The sequence below is a fragment of the Pituophis catenifer genome, unplaced genomic scaffold, assembly GCF_029215685.1.
Source record: "Pituophis catenifer annectens isolate HBS135680 unplaced genomic scaffold, rPitCat1.0.hap2 SCAF_8, whole genome shotgun sequence".
NCBI lineage: Eukaryota > Metazoa > Chordata > Lepidosauria > Squamata > Colubridae > Pituophis > Pituophis catenifer.
The window spans coordinates 4,347,290-4,367,726 of record NW_027256888.1 but is presented as its reverse complement, the minus strand read 5'-3'; the positions used below and the strand labels follow the sequence as shown (position 1 = coordinate 4,367,726).

At 42.1% G+C, this 20,437-nt stretch overlaps 1 protein-coding gene across 1 annotated transcript in view; it reads left to right on the top strand.

Annotated features, from left to right (window-relative positions):
- N4BP2 (NEDD4 binding protein 2) overlaps positions 1-11,467 on the top strand; it is a 40,699-nt gene extending 29,232 nt beyond the window's left edge. The window contains exons 12-17 of the mRNA XM_070948383.1: positions 1,400-1,518; positions 1,624-1,759; positions 3,214-3,402; positions 4,808-4,976; positions 7,817-7,940; positions 9,773-11,467. Of these exons, the coding sequence (XP_070804484.1) occupies positions 1,400-1,518; positions 1,624-1,759; positions 3,214-3,402; positions 4,808-4,976; positions 7,817-7,940; positions 9,773-9,818 (783 nt within the window). The 3' untranslated portion in view covers positions 9,819-11,467. The remainder of the gene's footprint in view (positions 1-1,399; positions 1,519-1,623; positions 1,760-3,213; positions 3,403-4,807; positions 4,977-7,816; positions 7,941-9,772) is intronic.
- Positions 11,468-20,437: the final 8,970 nt, after the last annotated feature.

The window sequence follows — 20,437 nt, the reverse complement described above, 5'->3', positions numbered from 1 at the left end:
GGGGGCAATAAGCTGACTTTGTATAAATATACAAAAGGATGAAGGCTATTGCTTAGCGCATTGTAAGCCGCCCTGAGTCTCCGGAGAAGGGCGGCATATAAATTAAATTTTTTTTAAAAAAAAAAAAGTTATAATGGCACTGAAAAAAGTGACATGACTATTTTGCACACAACCATCGTAGCATCCACAGACACCGGGCAACTGCCTCATATTTATGACGGTTGCAGTATCACCTTTTGCGACCTTCTAACAAGCAGAGTCAATGGGGGGAAGCCAGATTCACTTAACAACCATGTCACTATCTTAACGACGGCTGTGATTCACTGAACAACTGTGGCAAGAAAGGTTGCAAAATGGCATAAAATTCGCTTAGCCACGGAAATTTTGGGCTCAATTGTAGTCGCAAGCTGAGGACTACTTCTATATTTAAGGATAAGCCAAGAATTTTAGGTGCCAAAAAGGCAATCAAAAGATCGAGTTCATCTTATCTGTGGCTGGGCTTATGCCCCAGTATATATGATGATACTTTTTAAAAATACAGTACCCATATTTCCCATATGTATCTGGATAAGCCAACTCTCAAATTTTTAATCCAAAATACCATGAAAAATGCCATTTTCATCATCCTTTGTTTTAAAATTTATGGATTGGCTCATCTGCAGATAGGCTTACCTGCAAGTACAGTAGTGGCCAAAATTGTGGAAACCTTTTGGGAAAAGTGTATTTTTGAGGTTTGATGGCTAAAGACACCACTTTTTTTTTTCTTCAAGATAATCCTATTCCACTGCTGGAATGGCCTGGGAATAGCCCAGACCTTCACCCAATGGAAAATCTATGGAGCCGACTAAAGAAACTTGTGACCCAGCAATAAAATCCAGTTAATAGAAGCCATCATTCCGTCTTGGTTTCACATGATAACAGCTGCAGAACTCAAAGACTTGGTTCCCTCCATGGGAAGACGTTGTAAGGCCATCATTCATGCTAAAGGTTACCCAACAAAGTATTAACTGACATGGGGATCATTTTTGTATATCTCGTTTTTTTTCTACGTGTTTCCCTTTTCTTCTTTATACTGCAACTGCTATTCTAATAGCAAATCCTTCATAAAAGTTATTGCATTACATTCTTGATTAAATTATCTTTCCATTGATATATAATGTTATGGTACTACTCCAAAAAAAAAAGTGGTGCTATTAGCTAGCTATTAGAAAATATACTTTCCCCAAAAAGTTTCTACAATTTTGGCCACTACATATGGTAATAACTAATGCAAAAACACGAAAAATGGTGCCATGATTTAATATTTGCACTGTATCATTGTAGAAATATTTTAGCGGTATAACTGTTTTCTCTCTCTCTCTCTCTCTCTTTTTTTTTTTTTTTTTTTTTTGTGGGCTAGAAACCTTTCCCTTGCATTGCTAAAAAAGACTGTGCTGCGAAACTGAAGGAAAAACAACTTTTGGAGTTATTCCCGACCATTAACGCAAACTTTTTGATGGACATCTTCAAGGATTACAAGTGAGGCTTTCTTTCGTAATACAATGTGCATCAGTTACGTGAAAGTTATACTGCCTGAAGTGACTCCTTGTGGTGTTGTTGTTGTTGTTGTTTTTGATTTGTCAGTTATTCCTTGGAACCAACCGTCCAGTTTCTCAATAGCGTCCTAGAGGCAGATCCCATAAAAACCGTGATCGCTAAAGAGCCTGCTCAGAATGCCAGGCATTCTCCTAGCAACACTTCAAAGACCCGTGAGAAAAAGGTAAAGGCATGAGCGTTGCAAATCTGTTTTCTGAAAGGGGCTTTTACAAACACTTAAGTGAAGTGGGGGCCTTGATGCTCTCTTGAGGTTGGTTGGTTTTCTTGCAGACGTTTCGTTAGGCAAGTAGGGGAACAAGACATACGTACCGTTCAAAAGAGAGAGTCAAAAAGATCACAACACCTCCTGACCAATCAACAGCCGGATAAGCAGAGATTAACATCGAGTGGTAAACAATACCCCAATCAAGGAACTACAAATTCAGTAAACAGTACCCTAATCAAAACACCAGGAACACTCCCACAACATTGACAAGGCAAGCCGCTTGTATAGAAACAGAGAGCAAAACCTGCTCCCTTCCAGCACTGATGATGTTACTTAATAGGGTCGTGAAATGTCCATGAGAAAACCTTCGATCTCAGAGTGCACCAAGGACCCCACAGCAGTGGTGGGTTGCCCCCGGTTCGGACCGGTTCGCAAGAACCGGTAGTAAAACTGGCATGAGGCCCGTCTACCGCCTCAGATGTCATCATCGGCGATCTGCGCATGTGCAGAAGCGATCCCGTTGCGAACCGGTAGTAAAGGTAAGAAGAACCCACCCCTGCCCCACAGCCTTTCTCTTCCACCACTTCCTCCTCCATAAATTCCATTCTCTTCAAACACTACTGATGTTCCCTAGTTGGGTCATGAAACTTCCCCAAGAAAACTCAGAGAGCTTGACGGATTCCATAGTCGTCTTCTCCTTCTTCCTCTTTCCCCTCTTCTTCCTTCTCTTCCTCCTCCTTCTTTCCTTCTCTCCCTGTGCAAACCCTTTCTAGCATTGATGATGTTACCTAATTGGGTCATGAAACGTCTGCAAGAAAACCACCAAGCTCAGAGCATCAAAGGCCCCACAGTTCCACCCTGAGCTACAAATAGATTGGGATCCTGCAACATTATCCTGGGATGCATATACTTGTCTTCGTTCGTACAAATAGATTTGTACAAATACATTCTTCTATTGCAGGGGGTTAGCAACCTGCAGCTCTGGAGCTGCATGTGGCTCTTTCACCCCTCTGCTGCGGCTCCCTGTCACTCAAAATATGCGTCACAACCGCCAATGTGCGACAGCAGTCGGCACGCAATTTATTGAGCTTTTCAACCCCCGGCAGGCCAACCATGGATAAATCCAAGAAAAGAAAAGTTTCAGAAGAAAACAACATTTAATTCAACTACATAGGCTAATTTTGTGGCCGCTCGAGAAATAAGCACAGGAAGGGATTTGTGGCTCGCGGTGTTTTCTGTGGGAAACGGGTCCAAATGGCTCTTTGAGTGTTTTAAGGTTGCCGACCCCTGTCCTATTGGCACTAAGTGAAGCTCACTTTTTCACAGTACGGCTTTTTCTCGGTTCTCCTTGAACTAAGCCAATGAGCTTTGCCTTGAATTGTGTCCATAAACACCTCACTTTTCAATCCCAGGCGAAGAAAACGAAAGAACTGGAAGACATTCTGAGCGAGAAGGGATTCCAAGACACTCAATATCCAGGCTACGAGGACTTCAGGGCCGAGGCGTTTCTTCACCAGCAGCAAAGGCAAGAATGCCTAAGGAAAGCCGGAGAAGCCTATCGCATGGGGATGAAGCCAGTAGCGGCGTTTTATGTACAACAGGTAAACTTTATTTTAACCAGTGATGAAGCAGCATTTCAGCACAAAGACACCCGTTCCGGAAAGCCACAAACTGCATGGGAACAAGAGGAAGCAGGACGTGGTTTCTCAGATGATATAATTCTGTTTTTTGTTTTAAAATGGAGAATGTCTTCCTCCCTTCGCCGCCGTGATTTCCTGGAGGCAGGAATCGAGGATCAAATGAATACAGGCAGTCCTCTGCTTACAACCACAATTGAACCCAACATTTCTGTTGCTAGATGAGACATTGTGGTTAAGCGAGCTTTGCCCCATTTTATGACTTTTCTTGCCACAGCTGTTAAGTGAATCCCTGCAGTTGTTAAGTTAGTAACACGGTTGTTAAATGAATCTGGCTTCCCCTGTTGACTTTGCTTGTCAGAAGGTCGCAAAAGGAGATTGCATGGTCCCAGGGACGCTGCAACCGTCATAAATGTGAGTCACTTGCCGAGCATCCGAATTTGGATCACGTGACCATGGGGGATGCAGCAACGGTTGTAAGTGTGAAAAATGGTCAAAGGTCACTTTTTTTCAGTCACTAAAGGAATGGTGGTAAGTCGACAACTAGTTGTAATCCTGACTCGCTTAAGAAATCTTGCAAGAAAAATCACGGGGGCAAAGTTCACTTAACAAATTTCTCACTTTGCAACTGAAATTTAGGGCCTCAATTGTGGCCTCTAAGTTGAGAACTACCCATATTTGTGATCAGTTGCTTTTTGTAGTCAGTCACGGATAAATACCCTGTAATAGTGGTGAAATCCTACTGGTTCGCACCGGTTCGGGAGAACCGGTAGTGATAAAATCTACCGGTTTGCTGAACCGGTAGTAAAAAAAAAAAAAAAGCTACCGGTTAGTCCGAAACGGTATTTCCGATGATCAGCTGTGCTGGGCGATTTATATTCGCTAGAAAGTAGGAAATCCTGCTTTCTAGTGAATCTAAATTGCGCGGCACAGCTGTCCCCCCACTCGCTGTTCTACTTACCTTTAAACGGCTCCTTTTTCCACACAAAGCGCACATTTGGTGCGCATTACGCATGCATGTGTGCAGCATGTGTTTTGAGGGCAGTATGCATTCACGCACGCAGTGTGCGTCTGGCACACACCACGCATGCATCGAGCCAGTGGCGACCCGCGGAGGATTTCACCACTGCCCTATAATGTTTTTAATTCCCTCTATTTTTCATTCATTCCTTCTTCCGGTTCCTGCTTCGTACCTATGTTCAGTTGAACTGCAGCTACCCGAAACAGATGTAAGTGACCAGTGCGGTCAAAAGACTCAACTCCTTGTTGTGAGACGCTGAGAAGGGTTCAGCTCTTTGCTCGTGGTGGCACGGTGCTCCCCGTGGCCACTATCGCACCTTAAGTTGCTGTTGTGTGTGTTTGCCTGAAGGGTCAGCTTCATGAACAGAAGATGAAAGAAGCCAATCAAGATGCGGCTCAGCAAATCTTTGAGAAAGTCAACGCTTCAAAGCTGCCTATCAACCTTTTGGACCTGCATGGACTTCACGTGGATGAAGCTTTGGGCCACCTCTCTAGAGTCCTGCAAGAGAAAACCAAAGGTAAGAGTCATCTTTGGATGTAAATGTCAGTGTCAACTTGTTTTCAAGTTGCCATGAGCAGGAGGGAGGGAGAACTGATAGAGCTGATTGATTTCCCTAACTGAAGCTACATTCCATACATTCTTCCTGACCGCAATCAGAAGGAGGGTGTTGGGTTTCACAGCCAGCCAAAGTGGTTAATTGGAGAATGTGATTTATGACATGGCCAGAGAGGAGGGGAGAGACAGGGTCATAGGGGAACGTGGGATTAGTTCTAACTGCATCCGAATATTGCCGAAATGGTGCTCCTAATAAATGACGGTATTTCTTTTGAAGTTCGGCTTGTGGCTCATGAATTAATTAGGGCATCTTTCGGAAACTTCACAGTCAGCTTTGGAAGCCATATTAGGCCGGAAGCTTCAATGCTGCCACCTTCTCATGTGTGGGAAAGTAGGGGGGGGTGATTAAGGAGAGGGGTTGTTTGTAGACATAATAGCATTCTTCCTGCCGGTCAAGGTCAGGGAGATCCAGTCAGGGGGCTGGATCGAGATGGAGCGGACGTTGATTGGAGCATGTGACCGACTGGGGGGAAAAGGGGATGGTTTTGGCAGCTTTGACTTAACTGAAGGAAAACCCAGGCTTTTCAGATTCGGGTTTTCCCAGATGTGCCAGTTTGCCTATTCTAGTAAAGAGAACTTTGGAGAAATGTTTGGTTCCACGTCTTTACTTGGAGTTGGGGTTTTTCTGGAACGCTGACAGTAAACAGATCAATCCTTCCGGAGAACAAGCACGGAAATGAGGTCATTAAGTACCGTTGGAATTAATTGCGGTGCCACAGTTGTGGTCTGGGGTGGGAAGCATCTGGCTTTTCATTCTTGGCCTCTTGTTCAAAGGTTATTAAGGAGCTGAACTGAAGCAAGATTCTGATCAGAATAGCTAGAAGCGGGCTGGAAGCCGGTTTGTTGCCTACAGGTAGTCCTCGACTTACGACCACAATGGAGCCCAAAATTTCTGTTGTTAAGTGAGACAGTTAAGCGAGTTTTTCTCCATTTTACAACCTTTCTTGCCACAGCTGTTAAGTGAATCATTGCCGTTGATAAATTACTAGCCCGGTTGTTAAGCGAATCCGCCTTCCCCCATTGGCTTTGCTTGCCCGAAGGTCGCAAAAGGGGATCACGTGACCTTGGGACAAACCAACGGTCATAACGTTGAACCAATTGCCAAGCATCCGGATTTTGATTGCATGACCGTGGGGCTGCTACAAAGATCGTAAATGTGAAAAAAAAACGGTTGTGAGTCCCTTTTTTCAGTGCCGTCGTAACTTTGAACGGTCACTAAATGAACTGTTGTAAATTGGGGACTACCCATGTAGCCTTTTCATTTCACGCATCTGTCAGGGCTCTTTTCAACATTAGCGTGGTCGAAACTTGTGTTCGTTGGTTTAGGGCAGGAGTCAGCAACCTGTGGCTCTGGAGCCGCATGTGGCTCTTTCATCCCTCTGCTGCAGCTCCTTGTCACTCAAAATATGAGTCACAACCACCAATATGCGACACACGCCGCCACGTGATTTATTGAGCTTTTCGACTCCCGGTAGGCCAACCATGGATAAATCCAAGAAAAGAAAAATTTCAGAAGAAAACAGAACATTTCATTCAACTACATATATTAGTTTTGTGGCCGTTTTAGGAAACAGTCAGGCACAAGAAAGTTTTTGTGGCTCCTGGTGTTTTCTTTTCTTTGGGAAACTGGTCCAAATGGCTCTTTGACTGTTTAAGGTTGCTGACTCCTGGTTTAGGGTCTCCTGCTTGGGTGGAGCGGGGGGATTAGACTCAGGGGTGGGTTCTAATTTTTTTTACTACCGGTTCTGTGGGCGTGGATTGTTTTGTGGGTGTGGCTTGGAGGTCGTGATTAGGTGGGTGTGGCTAGCTGGTCAGAGTCATTTCTGGAAGGTCCTCGCACTTACGACCAGTCCTCGCACTTACGACCCGACTCATTTGTTTGATTTTAACATTGATCAGCTGTAAGGCGGCCCTTTGAAGCCCCACGGCAAGAGTTTAAACAGTTTTTTTCCCTCAAGTCATCAGCTGGGACTCAGGAGGCAGCAATAGATTGGGGGTGGGACCAAATTACGAGACCGCCTCCTGCCACCAGTAGCCTCTCACCGACCAGTTCGCTCCCATAGAGAGGGACTCCTCAGGGTGCCGTCGGCCAAACAATGTCGACTGACGGCCCCCAGGGGGAGAGCCTTTTCTGTGGGGGCACCTACCATCTGGAACGGGCTTCCCCCGGAGTTACGAAACATCCAAGACTTACGCATATTCCGCCGTGCCCTGAAAACATTTCTATTCCAACAAGCTGGTCTGGCCTAACTCTCCCTTTTTAATTGGCTTTTAAACTGGCTTTTAAATTGGGTTTTAAACCTCTTTAGATAAATTTGGATGTTTTTAATCTTTGAGCCTAAATTACTTAATCTGTTTCTTAATAGTTTTTAACTTCTATATGTATTTGTATTTATTATGGCTGTTCACCGCCCTGAGTCCTTCGGGAGTAGGGCGGTATACAAATATGAAAAATAAATAAATAAATAAATAAATAAATAAATAAATAAATAAATAAATAAATAAATAAATAAATAAATAAATGGTAAGAATAACGTGAGCGGGTGGGAGGGCGGGGGGGGAGAACCGGTTCGGTGACGTCATATCGTCACCGCTACCAGCTCGGCTGAACCAGACCGAACCGGGAGTAACCCACCACTGGTTAGACTAAATGACCTACAAGGTCCCTTCCAATTCTGTTAATCTGCAAGTTTAAAATGCTGAATCTCTGAAGAGAGAACGTTTATCATTCTTGCGAAACAGAGTACAGCCTGGCAGGCGGTATACCGTATCTCTACGTGATCACCGGAAGGGGAAACCATAGCCAGGGAGGAGTTGCTCGGATCAAGCCAGCAGTTACAAAATACCTCACCAGCCACAAATTCAGGTGAGTTCTCAACATCTGGTAACCTAATGTTTGCAGTCTACATTTTAACTGCTTCAGGACTGGCACTCTTGTTTTCTAGAAAGGCTGAACTGATAGTCTGGTCGTGATTCTCTGCAGGTAGTCCTCGACTTACGACCCGAATTAAGCCCCAGATTTCTTGTTGCTAAGTGAGACAGTTGTTTAGTGCCCCGTTTTACAACATTTCTTGCCACGGTTGTTAAGTGAATCATTGTAGTTGATTTAAGTTAGTAACAGGATTATTCAGCGAATCTGGCTTCCCCGTTGACTATGCTTGCAGGAAGGTCGCAAAAGGGGGGGGTCACGTGACCCGTGGGACATGTTCGTTTAGTGACCATTTCAAGTTACAACATCACTGAAAAAGTGACTGATGACCCTTTTTTTGCACTTAGCAACTGTGACAGCATCCCCATGGTCATGTGATCACAAAATTCAGACGCTTGGCAACTAACTCTTACTTATAATGGTTGCAGCGTCCCGGGGTCACATGATCTCCTTTTGTTGACCTTCTGACAAGCCCAAGTCAATGAGGAAGCCAAATTCACTTAATAACTGTGTTACTAATTTAACAACTGCAGTGATTCTTTTAACAGCCGTGGCAAGAAAAGTCATAAAATGGGGCAAAACTCACTTAACAAATGTCTCACTTAGCAACAGAAATGTTGGGCTCAACTGTGGTTGTAAGTCGAGGACTGCCTGTATCAACATTTGGATAATACTATCAGGTGTTTACGTCAGCCTTTTCACAATCTGGTCTCTCTCTGCGCAAGAGCCATTTGTTAAGAGTTTGCAGCGATCCAACCAGCACATAAGTAAATAATTCAGCAGGATTCATGTATAAAAGAAACTTCTCTATATACAGTAATATAAATCATGATGCATGTATACAATACCCATGCAGCAGAAGCCAGAACCAGAAATCACAGAAGCACAGAATCAATATAATCACAGAGGCTGTATAATACAGAGGCTATATTGCAAGGACAAAGCAACTCATATATACAAATCACTATATATACCTGGGCATGGCTTATATACTAAGCCACGCCCAGGCTTCAAGCCATCTGGGTCACCAAACAGTCCCCATTGGCTGACCTGTTACCATGTCTATTCCAATTCATGAACTCTCATACACTGACACCATTGCACCTATGATACTTTTTAAAACGCCAACTCAGGGGTGAAATCCAGCAGGTTCTGACAGATTCTGGAGAACCGGTAGTGGAAATTTTGAGCAGTTCAGAGAACCGGTAGCGGAAATTTTGAGTAATTTGGAGAACCCGCAAATACCACCTCTGGCTGGCCCCAGAGGAGTAGGAATGGGGATTTTGCAATATCCTTCCTCTAGGAGTGGGGAGGGAATGGGGATTTTGCAATATCCTTCCTCCAGGAGTGGGGAGGGAATGGGGATTTTGCAGTATCCTTCCCCTGGAGTGGAATGGGAATGGGGATTTTGCAGTATCCTTCCTCCAGGAGTGGGGAGGGAATGGAGATTTTGCAGTATCCTTCCCCTGCCATGCCCACCCACCAAGCCACGCCCACCGAACTGGTAGTAAAAAAAAATGGATTTCACCACTGCGCCAACTATATCCATGGTCACACACACAAAAAAATACCGCAACCCAAATAATGAAACTTAATCCAAAGATTATGTTTCTGCTTGCACAGCTTCTCCCTCACGCAAGCCAGAGAAGTTTTGTTATAACGTAATAATTGAAACAGAAGGAAGAATAGCTTTGTTCCTTCTATTCACTGTTGTTTGAATTCATGATTCAGAACAGTATTTTAAGTTAAATCTTCTTCCTGTTCGGCAGGTTCACAGAAATAAAGTCTGGCTGTTTTAAGATCTTGTTGGAATAAAAAGGAAGTCACCAAGAGGATCGGAAAAGCTGAGGTTACACCAAAGCAGAAACGTTTTAATGGGAGAAATGTGCGACTTGTCCAAAACAAAGTTTCGGTGGAAAGGGCTTAACTGTCAGCAGGTGTCTGTGTCAAATGTGTTTTTCTCTACCAAATCTTCGTGTGTGTGTGTGTGTGTGTGTGTGTGTGTGTGTGTGTGTGTGTGTGTGTGTTTTAATGAGAAGTATTTTTATAAGCCTTCTGCTTATCAAGAAGTATACTCAGTTAACTACCTTCGGAAGAAGAAATACATTTTTCAAAGAGAAGCAGGGGTTCCAATCGGAAACGCCTCTGCCTTTTTCAGACTATTAACAAATATCCATAAACTGGAATATAGTGCTTTTTTTAAAAAAAAAAAATGGTCTCTATTCCATTTTAAAGCAATTCTTGAAATTATGGCTGAGCTTACATCGGGAAGCTTCGAAGGATTCTACGAGGTTTCGGGTTATAAGAGCTAATGGTTATTTGCCTCCTGTGTGTTTTTTCACAAGAATCCTTGGCTCACTTCCTAAAGGTTGGGGAACGCGGAATGGGTTGCATTTATTTTCAGGGCAAAAAACGAAATGTGGTAGCTTGTATCTCAGCTTTTCAGATCTCTTCTCCTCCTGTTTATCTCTCTTAATGCATTGACAGGCTGCCTGATGGGGACAGTAAAAATGTTACGAGAAAGAACAGGCAGGGGCTTTTCACTTAGAGGTTTGGCCTTGACTGCTTATTTGGGTGAGTGTCATTTGCTAAGAATTGGGCCCTGTTATTGCAAGGATAATTCACGACTTGGGTGCTTTTGATGCTCCCACAGAACTCAGTATGAGCAAGCCGAGCCTGTCAATATTAAGACCTGCCATTAAGTGCAACAAGCATCGAACAACGAATACAGATGTGTACATTCAGTGTATATCTTTGCACTGTGGCTTCTAGAGATGTGAGCAAAATTCCAGCCTGCAATGGTTATTGCCAATACCTCTGGAAAAGAAATATAAGGAGACCCCACCTTAACGCCATAAAAATGACACAGGTTCTCTTAAAGAAAACACCAGCATCCTTTTACGACTGCGTATAAAAGATGACCAGTGCTGAGCACATACTCATGTCATTAAGTAGAATAGAAGAATCCTATGGCAGCTATTCCAATTATTCTGCATCGACTGATTTTTTTTTTTTCCCCTCGTCATTTTGCCATGAATTTACAATAGTTTTGTCAAACTAGCATCTGGGAAGCCAAAGCATTATAGTGCATCCATGCAGGTCTTGATGGAATCTTTGTGACCCGGTTTTTAAAATCTTTCTTTAAGACATAATGTAATTGTACATTTGATATGTTGTTGTTGTTTTTTAAAAAAAGATGAGATTGCTGAAGGGAATATGTGACTGTTTATGGTGTTTTTAAAAACACATTTCTGAGTCGGAATATATATAGGGTGATTCCCGAGCTGAATTTCTGCCATGGTATTCAGTTCCTCTCTACCGAACCAATTAAGACAAACGGAAATGTTTTAAGATCATTTATTACTTTCTTGAGAAAAACTGAATGTACAATTTTACGTTTCTTCTTTCAAAATAGAGCAGCAATTTTTTTTTCCAAATACTTTTCTCTTTTCAGTAAGCTTTTTCCTTTTAAAAAAAAAAAAAAATACAGATTTTATGCAAGCCCGCACTGTGAGTTTCAGACATTTTTCAGATCCTTTTAAAACGGCATTTCAGTAAAAACTGGAACTAAAGAACAAGAAGGGAATAAATTGCAAGCATGCCCAGTAAAAGCTACTGCAATCAGTGTTATCTCATCCAACTCACAGTTGAAATAGATTATTTGAAAACTGCCCTAATCTTTCGGACGACATGACTGTGCATCTGGGCCTGTCTTACCACTGTTTGGCTCCCCAGGAAGAAAGAAAAGGGAAAAAAGTGTGTGACTAATCATTTCTCTTGGGACTTATTTTTTCCTGGTGGATACGTTCTGAACATAATATTCCCATACGGTTCTCCAAAGAGTCCATTGTTATCATTGAAGGCCCAGATACATCTTCTTTCGTAGTGACTTCAAATTATTTTACTCAAGCTGCTTATAGGGAAGGTGGACTCTTCATGAACTGGATCGGATTAAGAACCGTCTTACTCTTCCAGAGAGTATTATGTTTTTATTGTACATTTTTTTCCCTTTAGTTGCAGTTTGCTTGCTTCTATTACTGTAGTTTGGGACGGGGGCTTTTTTGTAACTTTTCTTCTCCCAGGGAGTAGCAGAGGGCAATGTCAGAACATTCTCCACCCACTCTCAATCAGAAGAAAACTCCCAATTGCCTTTTGTTTTAGGAATATATGGAATTACTATTCCATATATATGGAATAGGGATGGGTAGGGAAAACGAGAGATAAATAATTTTACAGATCAACTATTTTCCAGGTTTGAAAAGCAGGATAACTGGCTGTAAGAGGAGGAAAATGTCTGATTAAGATAATTTATTGCTTCAGCTCTACCCGCATTCATTGAGAAATGGGACACTTCTTTGTAAATCTTTGTTATGCCTGTGTTGAACAAAACAAATATTTAGGTATCTGCTTACTTCATTAATGTAACTGTTGAAACAATGCCTCTACAATAATCAGGACTTACATGTTTCTAATGAAAAACTACATTTTGTAGTCTGATTAACAGTGATTGCAACATTACAACATGCCCAGAAGTAACATTTGTAATAGAAAACTAAAATTGGGAAAATTCTTATCTTTTAATATGCCAAAATGTATGGCAGAATAGTTTTGTTTTTTTTTTCTGGAGATTGAGGGATTTAAATCATTTATAATATCCCTTCATGCAAATCCTTCGATAGAAGCTAGACAGGATGTTTTATATTGTTCAAGTAGTTTGCAAAAAATTTAGAAGACGATTACACAAATAAAACCGGGATTTAAAAACTTAAGAAAAATGAATGCTACAGTCATTGAAATCTGCAAAGATATTAAGGGAAGTCTCCTCTTAAACAGGTTGCCAACATTTTCATAATTACATTATTACTTTACTGGTTTTCAGTAAAAGCAGCATTCAAATTTATTAAAATTAAGATTTTCCTTAGTCTTAAATTGAGGGGGGGAAATGACATTTCCTGTACCCTTTTTTTCATTATCAAACTTATTTAGATTGACCTCCAAAACTAATGAGGTAGGAATTTTGGTTAGGATGCAAGATTTGCAATAGGGGCTCTGTTATTGGGGGAAAACGTTTCTCAGGGTAGAAGTTTCTATGAGAAGTGCCTAAGGAAAATAAAGCCTTCCCAGCCCTTTTTTTTCCTTCAACAGATATAATTGTGAATAAATATTATTAGCATGAAATGTGTGCTGTTAAATTTCACAAAAATGTTTGTTAACTGCCTTCATTCAGATGAACTTAAATTATAATACTAAATAAAAACTACAATGTGAAATATAAATATTAATTTACGTCATGCAGCTTTTCCCATGGATTGGTATGAATAAGTGACCACATACGTAACTTCAATAATACTTGCAATCACAACAACTTTTGATATGACTGCCAGTTTTGGAAACAACAGACGTATGTGATTACTTACTAATATTTATTCATTTGGCCCTAAATTGCAAGTGAATGTTCAAAGTGATGAAAATATTACCAATCCTCTCAAAAGAAGAACGTTGGAGTCCCAAGTACTGAACAGGAAATAATTTTGCATTAATAGTGCAAAAGATACATTAATGAAACATCCAGTATTGCAGTACTCACTGTCATATTATGGGATATATATGTGTGTGTGTGAATTCCTCTTGTTTTTGTTAAGCGTACAAATCTTATGTAATTCCTTATTTTTTATATATATATTGCTTGGTTGTTAGCACATGAATTTTTTTAAATAAAGAATTTCAAATAAATACCTTAATCAAGAAGTCACAGGTCATTTATTTAAACATTTTTTTCATTTTTCAATCCTCAATGAAACAAAAGTCCTATTTGCTTTAGAGGAGTAAGCTTTCTATACATAAAGAAAAATAAGATTGCGCAGAAATTAGTGCACGTTTCCCATAAACATAGAAGTCTATAGAGGTAGTCCTTGACTCACTACTACAATTGGGATTGAAGTATTTCTTGGCAAGCAAGGTAGTTATTAAGCGAGTTGTGCCCGATGTTATGACCTTTTTTTTGCCACGGTTCTTAAGTGAATCACTGCAGTTGTTTAATAAATCACATGGTCATTAAGTGAGTCTGGCTTCGCCATCGACGGCTTGTCGGAAGTGGGCTGGGGAAGGTTGCAAATGGGGACCACGTGACCCCTGCTGTGAAATGCATTCTGGTTGCCCACATTTTGAACACATCATATGGGGATCTGGCAGTGGTCATAAGTGTGAGGACTGGCTGTAAGTCACTTTTTTTCTCCCCCGGTGCAGTTGTGACTTTGGATGGCCTCTAAATCAATGGTTGTAAATCAAGAGGATTGCCTGTATAACGGTCCTTTTAATAGTTCTTTTGCGCCTTAGGGAATTCTTGCACGGCTTGGGGAATTAGCGCCAGGCGCCCTATTTCGAGCCGTTAGGGCTGAAGTTGATGAGGCCAGCTGTAGTTTCTGGAATGGCGCCAAGGCAGTGGTGAAATGTAAAATTTGTTACTACCGGTTTTGTGGGCATGGCTTGGTGGGAGGGGTAATATGACGAGTGGGCGTGGCCATTTTTTTTTTTAACTTTTAAAACCATTTTTTCTACAACCTCTTCAGCGAAAAAAAATGCTTTTTAAAGCCTCTGACGATCCCAGCTGAGTTGCCTGATCGGCAGAGGCTATTTTTAATAATAATAATAAAAAAAAAGCCTCTGACGATCCCAGCTGACTTGTCTGATCGGCAGAGGCTTTTTTTTTTTACTTTTAAAAACATTTTTTCTATAACCTCTTCGGCCGAAGAGGTTGTAGAAAAAATGCTTTTAAAAGCCTCTGATGATCCCAGCTGAGCCGCGCAATCATCAGAAGCTTTTTTTTTTTTTTACTTTTAAAAGCATTTTTTCAGCCAAACAGGTTGTAGAAAAAAATGCTTTTAAAAATAAAAGAGCCCCTGATGATTGCGCGGCTCAGCTGGGCATGGGGGGGCAGGGATTTTGCCCCAAGGGCACTGATCAGTGGCCTACATGTTGTGGGGGGTGGGGGGGAGATAGAGTCTCTTTTGTTTGGATGTGTGTGTGTGTGTGTGTGTGTGTGTGTGTGAGAGAGAGAGAGAGAGAGAGAGAGAGAAGCAAAGTTAAGGCATTTTCCAATGTTTTGACACACAGAGCCCAAAAGGTTCGCATGGCAAATCACTGCCAGAATGGCATTACAGCTAATCCTCGATTTACAGCAGTTCATTTAGTGACCATTTGAAGTTAACGCCATTGAAAAACAGTGACTCGTGATCGGTTTTCACACTTACGACCACTATCCTCGTGGTCACTTATTCAAAATTCAGGCGCTAGGCAAGTGGCTTGTGGCGGCGGCAGCATCCCGTGTGTGTGTGTGTGTGTGTGTGTGTGTGTGTGTGAACCGATCCCCTTTTGCGACCTTCTGACGAGCAAAGTGCAACAGGGAAAGCCAGGTTCGCTTAACAACCGGGCGACTAAGTAACAACCGTGGCAAGAAAGGTTGTTAACACGGGGCAAAACTCCCTTCACAAATGTCTCACTTAGCAACGGGCATTTGGGGCTCAATTGTGGTCGCAAGTCGAGGACTTCCTGTGTTTCGATTATAGGCCTGTAGCGCATGACGGGCAAAGGAACCTCCATGTCGAGTCCTCCATCTCGGCTGCCTGTTCTCTTTGTATCATCACCAGTCGGGGAAACTCCTTGCAGGGTTTCCCAAGCAACTTCCATAATTTCACTTGCAGCCTTGCACAAAACGACAAAGTCAACAGAAAAACCACAAGACAAGCTCGGCGGACGATGCAAGAAGCAGAAACTGTGGCCTCTGGGTCTGTTCCAAAACTGGGTTTGAAAGCGACACAAATTCACCCCCACCCGAAAACAGCCGTCTGTTACCCCAAACTCAGAAATCCAGATAATCCTCCACTTACGACAGTTCTTTTACTGACCAACGGCACTGAAAAAAGAGACTTACGACAGCTCCTTTAAAGTTGCAGCATCCCCACGATCTTGTGATCAAAATTCCGATGCTTGGCAACTGATTTCATACTTAACGACTGCTGTTGTGTGTCCCTAGGTCACGCGATCCCTTTTTTACGACCGTCAGACGAGCAAAATCAATGGGGTTCAGCCAGGTTCGCTTAACAACTGGGTTAGTAACTTCTCAGCCGCAGTGAGTCACTGAACAGCTGCAGCAAGGTAGGTCGTAAAATGGGACAACTCCCCTTAACAGATGTCTCACCTAACAGAAACGTTGGACTCAACTGCGGTCGTAAGTCAAGGACTGCCTGTTATGTTCTCTCGCTGAGGAGCTTCCATATTTACCTTTCGAAACTCTCCAAGCTCACCCCAAAATCGTGCAATTGAAATTCACCAGCAAAAAATCGTCACATTTGGAAGTGTATCTTAGCTTTTTTGGGGGGGGTAGGATTCTCCTTCCCGAAACTCCCCGCTTTCATGTTTCCCCAAATTCTTTTTTTTTCTCTCTCTCTCTCTCTCTCTCATTCCAGGAGAATCTCGGGTTCCTGGGGGTTATATGGGGCAGAAAAGAGGTGCGATCATGAGATGCGAAATGTATCAAGAAGAGTTTACAAGAAGTAGCTGTGGATTGACTTGAGTTCCTTGGTGGGCAGATTCTGCAGTTGGAAGCTCTCTGGAGCAGAAGAAACGTTTCGCGGAAAGATGGCAGGGAAATATGATGCTCCCAACTCTGCAACTTCCTTATAAGGTTGACGCTGAGGCCACTAAGAAAATCTTTTCGATACAGCTTTCATGGGCATCCAACACTGAACCAATTGTGACCCCCTATGTATTACATCACATCTAGTTCATGCGAAAATATGCATTCAGTATTTCAAAATCAGTTTTGTTTTGAAAAAACAACTCTATAGGCTAAATGTCATCGACTTTAAGGTTCTGCTTAGCTGGCATTATTAACCAAGCCACGTTCACCTTATGTCCTTGTATGGCAGTTCACACGTCCATTATTCCTGAATAATAATTTTTTAAAAATGACACCGTGTTAACTACACAAATTCTCCTTAGGATGACATCTATGGTAAATCACAGATATAAAAAAGCCAGCTGGTATATCTGGGAGCCAATGAAATGAAACTGAATGCCCAAAGATACCTCATCAATGGCACTCTTACAACAAACTCACATTCCAATATGTGGTGCGAGTCCTAAATTGTGGCGTTTGGGTGATACAATTGTCATGGGTATCCTCCCTGCATCCGTGCTTCTCTACTTCTGTCTTCTAGTTATCAATCGAAGAAAATATTTGTAGCCCAAGGTCCTTGATGCCCTAGGATAGGATAGGATAGGATAGGATAGGATAGGATAGCATAGCATAGCATAGCATAGGATAGGATAGGATAGGATAGGATAGGATAGGATAGGATAGGATAGGATAAAATAGAATAGAATAGAATAGAATAGAATAGAATAGAATAGAATAGAATAGAATAGAATAGAATAGAATAGAATAGAATAGAATAGAATAGAATAGAATAGAATAGAATAGAATAGATTAGAATAGAATAGAATAGAATTTTTGTATTGGCCAATTGTGATTGGATACACAAGGAATTTGTCTTTGGTGCATACACTCTCAGTGTACATAAAAGAAAAGATACATTCATCAAGAATCATAAGGTACAACACTTAATGATAGTCATAGGGTACAAATTAGCAATCAGGAAACAATATTAATATAAATCATAAGGATACCAGCAACAAAGTTACAGTCATACAGTCATCAGTGGGAGGAGATGGGTGATAGGAACGGTGAGAAGATTAATAGTAGTGCAGACTTAGTAACTAGTTTGACAGTGTTGTAAGAATGAGTTGTTTAGCGGAGTGATGGCATTCGGGAAAAAACTGTCCTTGTGTCTAGTTGTTCTGGTGTGCAGGGCTCTATAGCGTCGTTTTGAGGGTAGGAGTTGAAAGAGTTTATGTCCAGGATGCGAGGGGTCTGTAGATATTTTACAGCCCTCTTTTTGACTCATGCAGGATACAGGTCCTCCATGGAAGGCAGGTTGGTAGCCATTGTTTTTTCTGCAGTTCTAATTATCCTCTGAAGTCGGAGTCTGTCTTGTTGGGTTGCAGAGCCAAACCAGACAGTTATAGAGGTGCAGATGACAGATTCAATAATTCCTCTGTAGAACTGGATCAGCAGCTCTTTGGGCAGTTTGAGGTGGTTTTCTTGCAGATGTTTCATGACCCAACTAGGGAACATCATCAATGCTAGGAGGAGGAGAAGGAGGAGGGTGACGACTGTGGGTCCTTGATGCTCTCTGAGCTTTGCTGTTTTCTTGCAGACGTTTCATGACCCAACTAGATAGCATCATCAGTACTAGAAGGGAGTGAGGTTGCTTCTAGCACTGATGATGTTATCTAGTTGGGTCATGAAATGTCTTCAAGAAAACAACCCAGCTCAGAGAGCACTAAAGACGCCACGAGGGGCAGAAACTGCCAAACTCAATGCGTTCTTAGATCAAGCTGATTTTCTAAATCTATTCAATCTTCCTAGAGTAGATACAGCATTAGGCGCTATGCAGATGGATTTTTGCAGGGATACAGAGATAGAGAAAGAACATACCTTACTGTTCTGTCCCCCCTCCTCACACAGGCAAACGTAATACCAAGCACGCCTGCCAATATTTTATTAGGTAAACAGATTAGAATTCTTGGCAGACCAAGGTTTTGGCAGCAAACTGCCGAATGCCTGCCAAGACCGTTTTCACTCCCATAAAACAGAAGAGGACTTATCTTCAGTCCGTTCCAGGAGCAACAAATTATCCACAAGACAAGAGTTTAGTCAATGTTCAGTCCAAAATATATCCAAGCCGAATTTCAGAGATCACGATGTGACTTGCAGGGTTTAACTTTGTCCGTCACAAAGCCTGAAGAGCAATCCCACCCACTTTTATTCCTGGTGGGGCGTGGCTCCGTGACTCAGCTCAATCTCTGGCCCTCCCACGCCTCTTCCATTGCTGTGCACGCTTCTCCCTCCGACGCTGCCTGGGATCAAGCCAGGATTCATCATCCTCGCTCCCTATCAATTGGTGCTTCGATATGCCTTCCTCCTGGCACATCCCAGGCTGTTCCTCCTGGCCTTCAGATGGAACCTGAGGCATTGCCAGAAAGGAGGGTCCTGGAGAGGGAAGCCTTGTCAGTTCCTCCCCATCACCGTCTGAGTCCTCTTCCTCTGTTAGGACAGGCTCGGGAGTTGGGGTCACAATACCTTACAGTGCTCTTCGGTGTCTCACCAGCCTTTGATGTACTGAATGTGAAATCCTAGGGGAGGCAATGTTTCATAATGATTTCTGTACATGTTTAGATTGCCATTACCAGAAGGTGGTGCTAGGAGAGTATTGCATTGTCCTGCGATAATTACATTATCGTATGTTGTTTCTTAGGGTTTCAATGAAATCCTCATTTTGTTTAATATCTATATAAAATACTGGCGGGGATTATCTGAGTTTGCGGATTGGCACCGTAAATAGTTCACAGGTGTAGGGTTTTTTTTTTCTAGAAGAAGAGCACTTTGCATATTCTGCTTTCTTTGAAACTTCAATTACATCATTTGGAGACGTCGTGTCGTTAGAAAACACAACCACAGTGTTTTTGAGTGTCCTGTAAATAGCTTAGAGACTGGCAGAGTGGAGGTTGCGTCAGCTTTGTGATTCATGCTCCCGTATATTCCAGTCGGTAATGAGCATTCGGTCTACTCATGTTTCATTCATCGCCGTCTTTCGATTTCTTGGTAAGCTAGTTTTGAAAACGTTTCAGGAACTTCAGCCAAGCCGAAGAACTTAAGGTTTTGCCGATGGTGTAATATGATTAATGATGCCACTGCTTCCTGGGGTTGTGTCTTCCGATCCCGTTTTAAAATCAGTTCAAGTGAACTTCCAAGCATTAAATAAACTTGAGGCAAAGCTCAGAATAATTTACAACAGGAAGGTCCAACCTTGGCAACTTAAAGACTTGTGGACATCAACTCTTAGAATTCCCCAGCCAGCATGTCCACAAGTCGTAAAGTTGTCAAAGATGGACGCCTTAAAATCATCCCTTCCCATATATATATATATATTTGTCTGAACCCTTGAATCATCTTTAGAGGCCTTTCTTTACATGTGTTCACTAAATAAAGTTAAGTTGGTGGCCACGAATGAGAATCCCTTGGTGGTTCTGTGGACTTGTCGAGCAAATGCCATCTAAAAGGGACGTTTTGGGGCTCATCTCTTTTTTCACCTGGGCAGGTGATTTTTAAATGTTAAATGCCTGAACAATGTAGGAACTGTGTTTGTGTGTGTGTGTACAATTTTTATACAGTATGCTATTGCTAAGCTATTACACGATTTTTTAAAAAAATTCCTTTACATGCTTACAATCTGGAGATAGCTATAGTATTGATTATTTGTACTAGAAATATAAAATAACGAGGCATTGCTTCTTATTGCCTGCAACCCAAA